This window comes from Otolemur garnettii, unplaced genomic scaffold, assembly GCF_000181295.1.
Source record: "Otolemur garnettii isolate 467f Iridium unplaced genomic scaffold, OtoGar3 scaffold00153, whole genome shotgun sequence".
NCBI classification, from domain to species: Eukaryota; Metazoa; Chordata; class Mammalia; order Primates; family Galagidae; genus Otolemur; species Otolemur garnettii.
This window is the reverse complement of record NW_003852548.1, coordinates 3,821,987-3,827,245: the sequence shown is the minus strand read 5'-3', so window position 1 is coordinate 3,827,245 and position 5,259 is coordinate 3,821,987. Positions and strand designations below refer to the sequence as shown.

The 5,259-nt window shown below is 36.5% G+C and overlaps 1 protein-coding gene and 1 pseudogene across 1 annotated transcript in view; both read right to left on the bottom strand.

The window, feature by feature from the left end:
• CCNB3 (cyclin B3) overlaps positions 1–5,259 on the bottom strand; it is a 58,494-nt gene that overhangs the window by 43,995 nt on the left and 9,240 nt on the right. The window contains exon 3 of the mRNA XM_012811271.1: positions 4,855–4,982. Coding sequence (XP_012666725.1) covers positions 4,855–4,982 — 128 coding nt within the window. The remainder of the gene's footprint in view (positions 1–4,854; positions 4,983–5,259) is intronic.
• Positions 3,699–4,015, bottom strand: LOC100964294 (annotated as a pseudogene).

The window sequence follows — 5,259 nt, the reverse complement described above, 5'->3', positions numbered from 1 at the left end:
CTGTGAGCGTGATGCCATGGCACTCTACCCAGGGGGATAGCTTGAGGCTCCGTCTCAAAAAAAAAAAAAAACATGCATTACTAGAAAACTACAGACCAATATTTCTTATGAATATAAACGTAAGAGTTCTCAACAAAGTACTAGCAAACCAAATCTAGCAGCACATAAAAAGATCATACAATATAATCAGGTGGGATATATCCCAGGAATGCAAGATTAGTTTAATATACAAAACTGAATTGATGTACCCTACCATATTAATGGGATAAAAAAACAAAATCTACATCATCATCTCAATAGAGAAAAAAAAAATTTGACAAAATCAACACTCTTTCATGATAAAAAGCATTCAACTAGGAACAGAAAGAAGATACCTCAATATGATAAAGGGCATCTGTGAAAAACTCAAAACTATCATACTTAATAGTGAAAAGACTGATTTTTGCCCCTCTAATAAGGGAGAAGACAAGCATATCCAACTCTTTATATTTTTAACTAACATTATACTAGAATTTCTAGACAGGGAAACTAGGCAAAAAAATTAAATAAAAAATCAATACACAATAATCAAATGTGTTTTTATGTACTTACAGTGAGAAATCTGAAAACAAAATCAAGGAAATAATTCCATTTCTAATAGCATCAAGAAGAATAAAATGCTTAAAAATGAATTTCACAAAACTTATACTTTGAAAACTGCAAAAACTGTTGAAAGAAACTAAGCATACCTAAATAAATGTAAATATACCCCATGTTCATAAATTGGAAGACTTAGTATTGTTAAGATATCAATACTTCCCAATTCAATTTACAGTTCAAAGGCAATTTCTACAAGCTGGTTTAGTTGTAGAAATTGACAAGATTTTAAAATGTATGTGGAATTTCAAGGAACCCAGAATAGCCAAAACAGTCCTGAAAAAGAAGAACAAAGTTTAGAGAAGTCATATTTCCCAATTTCAAAATGTTAATACAAAGCTGCAATAATCAAGACAGTGCATACGGGCATAATGAAAGGTAACGAGAGATATATGGATCAATAGAATACAACTTCGAGTCCAGAAATAAAAACATATTTATGTTCTACTGATTTTTGACAACGGTGCCAAGACAATTAAGTGGAGAAAGATTAGTCTTCCCAACAAATAGTGCTGGGAAAACTGGATATTCACATACAAAATAATGAGAAGACTGCTAACACACACCACCAACAAAAGTTAATTAAGAGGTAATACTTTAAAACTCTTCATGGCTCAGCGCCTGTGGCTCAAGTGGCTAAGGCACCAGCCACATACACCTAAGGTGGTGGGTTCAAATCCAGCCTGGACCTGCCAAACAACACTGATGCCTGCAAACAACCAATAGTCAGGCATTGTGGCAGGCACCTGTGGTCCCAGCTACTTGGGAGGCGGAGGCAGGAGACTCGCTTGAGCCCAGGAGTTGGAGGTTGCTGTGAGCTGTGATGCCACCCAACTCTACCCAGGGGACAGCTTGAGGCTCTGTCTCAAAAAAAAAAAAAATACCTCTTCATAACCTTGGATTTAGCAATGGTTTCTTAGATATGAAATCAAAAGCATATGCAACAGAAGAAAAAATAAATTGGACTTCATCAAAATTAAAAATGTTTGTGCTTCAAAGGATATCATCAGCAAAGAAGACAATCCATACAATGGATAAAAATATATGCAACTTAAATCTGATCATGGACTTGTAACTAGAATATATAAAGAACTCTTACAACTGAATAATAAAAAGTCCAGTAACTATATAATTATATAGTTATATAGTTATGTATATAGTTATACATATATACATAACTATCGATTAAAAATAACTTTTTAAATTTAAGAAAATAAAAACACAAAAAATGGGCAAAAGATTTGAATAGACATTCCTGCAAAGAAGATATACAAATAGCCTATTGGCACATGAAAGATGCTCAACATCAAAAAATATCTTCAGCAAATAACAATATTTGGTGAAGATATATTTGGAAAATTGAAAATTCTGATACATTGCTGGTAGGAATGTAAAACAATGTAGCCACCATGGAATACAGCTTAGTAGTTACTCAATACATTCAACACAGAACTACCGTGTGAACCAGTAACCACATCCCTAGGGATATAGCAATGAATTGAAAACATGTTCAAACAAAAACTTGTACAGAAATGTTCACAGCAGCAGCATTGACAATAACCAAAAGATAGAAACAACTATAAACAAATGTAAACCTGAAATAGCCAGTCCTTCAAGATGTATCCCAACTGGCTTACTGGCCCTAAATTTAAAATAATGCCAAGCAGCTATTTTGTGACAAGTCACACACATACTGAAAATCTGTGCCATTTTAACTTGAGGACTTTTAGCCAATCAGGCCTTAACTGTCTCAACCAATCAGAGCTCACCTGCTTCAACCAATCAGAACTGAGCTTCGATCCTTGTGCATAAATGAGCCACAATGGGAACCTGGGCTGGAATTTTTGCTATGAAACTGAGCCTTTCCTTTGTTCTCTAGGAAATGCCTTCATTTTATGCCAAAGGCTGTGTGTCTAAACCTGGTTGGCACACTGTTAACTGGAAGAAAATCTCTTTCCTCCAAATTCCTTTTCAAAGAACTTTGTTCACACAACCCAAATGTACCCTAACTGGTGAATGGATGAACAAAATGTTTTGAATGCATACAATGGAATATTATTTGGCAATAAAAAGAAATGAATTACTGATACCTGCTATGACAGGCATAAACTTTGAAAACATTATGCTAAGTAAAAGAAGCTTAGGCACAAAGACAACACATTGTATAATTCCATTTATATGAAATGTCCAGAATAGGGAAATCTATACAGAGACAGAAAGTAGATTAGTGGTTGCCTAGAGCTGAGCAGGACTGGGAAAACTGAAGTGACAGCTAAAGGTATAGGGTTTCTTTTGGGGTTGATGCAAGTGGTTTAAAATTGAATTATATCTCAATAAAACTGTCACAAAAAGACTTAGTGATTATACAAGTGATTATAGTGAGCTTTCAATAAATAGCAGCTATTATTAGTTCTAATACTATTATTACAGTCCATTCCATTGAACCCTGAATGAAGGGACGAATGTTTATGGCATTTGTGAGGGTTTGTCTGCTAAATTCAGAATTAAAGAAATTAAAAAGAAAATAATGCAGAGAATTAAGGTCAAAAATATGCATACAAACCCCATGAATTCCATTTCAACAGGAAACTAAGTAGGGCTAAATGCTAATCTTCTTTCCACTGAGTAATTAGCAAAGTATCCTGTGGACTTCCCATATTAATTTTTTAGAGTTCTCCAACATTTTTAGCTTACCCTTTGGAACCCATGCTTAGCCTTGCTATAACCATCTATCTATCTAACTTATTCAAATGCAGATTAGTCAGACCTTGAAGAAGTTAATTCCCACTGAAACAAGGAGAGAATATAGAAAAGTCTCACCCTACATTTTTTTTTTGAACTAAAAAAAGGATTATGTTTATTGAGGGCAAAGGGATGCAAACAATGTAAAAAACAAAAACTCATCTGGCATTTAATTAACTTTTTCTTCTCTGCTTGACAAATGGGAGTTGGATTTTATTTGTGTATATTCTAAGGGTCCTGATCTGCTCATGAAATCCTTATCCAGGGAGAAGCTGTGGGGCAGATGTCTGAAGCAATCCTTTGAGAGAACACTTTTCGGGGCAGAGTAATTGCTCGGTTCTGCCTACTTCTTGCCCTTCTGCTTCATGTGTACTACAAAATAGTCGTTGCACGCGATGGTGAGGCCCGCAATTAGGGAAAAGAAGCTCTGGAAGCCCACTTTGCAATCTCAGCACTGGTCCAGGTCCTTCATTATTTTGTCTAAGGCCAGAGGGTCTTTATGATTTTCCAAAAACCCCGGGAACTCCTTCTCCATGAGCACTCTGAGGTCCTCCTTTGTTAAGTAGCCTTTATCCCCAGCAAATTTGTGAAATGTGAACATCATGGTTTCCATGGCATGCTCCATCTGAGATGGCATTTTGGTGAGGTCTACTGAAATCTGGGCCAAGAGGCGTAGTGAACACTAGCTGGTTGGGGCGCGGGGCAGTGAACCTCACCCCACTTTCTAAGTCATCTTTCAGTAAAAGTTTTCCTAGGGATCAATTCTTTTTCCAATCTCAAATGGGAATGCACATCTTTTTATGCAGAACCTATGAACAGTTACCTGTAATACCTGAAAGACACATGTGTTTGGCCTAAGGAGATAGTAATTTATCTCCAGTAACAAGGGACAAATCGCCCCTAAAGCTTCTAATGTAGTTCTCAACCTTCCAAAGCCTCCTAATGCCACGACCCTTTAATACAGTTCCTCATGTTGTGGTGACCTCCAACCATAAAATTTTCAATGCTACTTAATAACTGTAATTTTGCTACTGTTATGAATCATAATGGAAATATCGGATATGCAGGATGTATTTTCATTGCTACAAAGGGGTCAGACCCACAGGTTGAGAACCACTGTTAATGGAATAAGCAGATTAGCAAGCTGTTGAAGAGTTCAACTGCCCCCACACTCCCAAGCATAACTAGCTAAAACAGGGACTGAATAACTAAATGAGAGAAAAGGTAAGTACAAGTTCTTTTAGCACATTTCCCAATGACAACAGCTCCTTTAATATGTACAAATACTACAGAAGAAAATGCAAAGAGCCCTGTAACTTCAGCAACTATAGCTGGGTCCACCTCAGTGGCCAGAGTTAATATGGTGGTCACTACTGTGGCTTATTAAACATGTTCTCAGTGGGGATAAAAAAAGAGGCAAAAGAATGTCACACACTCTCTTTTACCTTAAACAATGATATCTGAGTCCCCTCTTACCCTTTTAGATTCAGCTCATTTCTGGCCAAACCAAGAGCATGTGTGCTCCTGTTTGTCTTCTTGAAAACATCTTTTATAAACTCCTTATTGGCTTCCTTATTGAGCTGGGCAAGTTGACTTTGAGAAGCCTGCAAAAAAAAAAAAAAAAAAAGTGGATGGGTGGAGAAGGAAGCAGGGAAATGAAGAAAACCACAAATTATCTAATAGGTAGCTCTTATAGGAAAGTCCTGACCCACATGGACAGGTTGTTTGGGTACTCCCAGGAGTGATAATCTAAACATCTCAATCAATATGGCACTGGGCTGACTGATCATAGTGGAAACTAGCAGTAAATAAGCAATGCATCAATCAGTACTGTTATCTATTGGCTAAACAGCAGCTCTAACTGCTTTTTTTTTTTTTTTG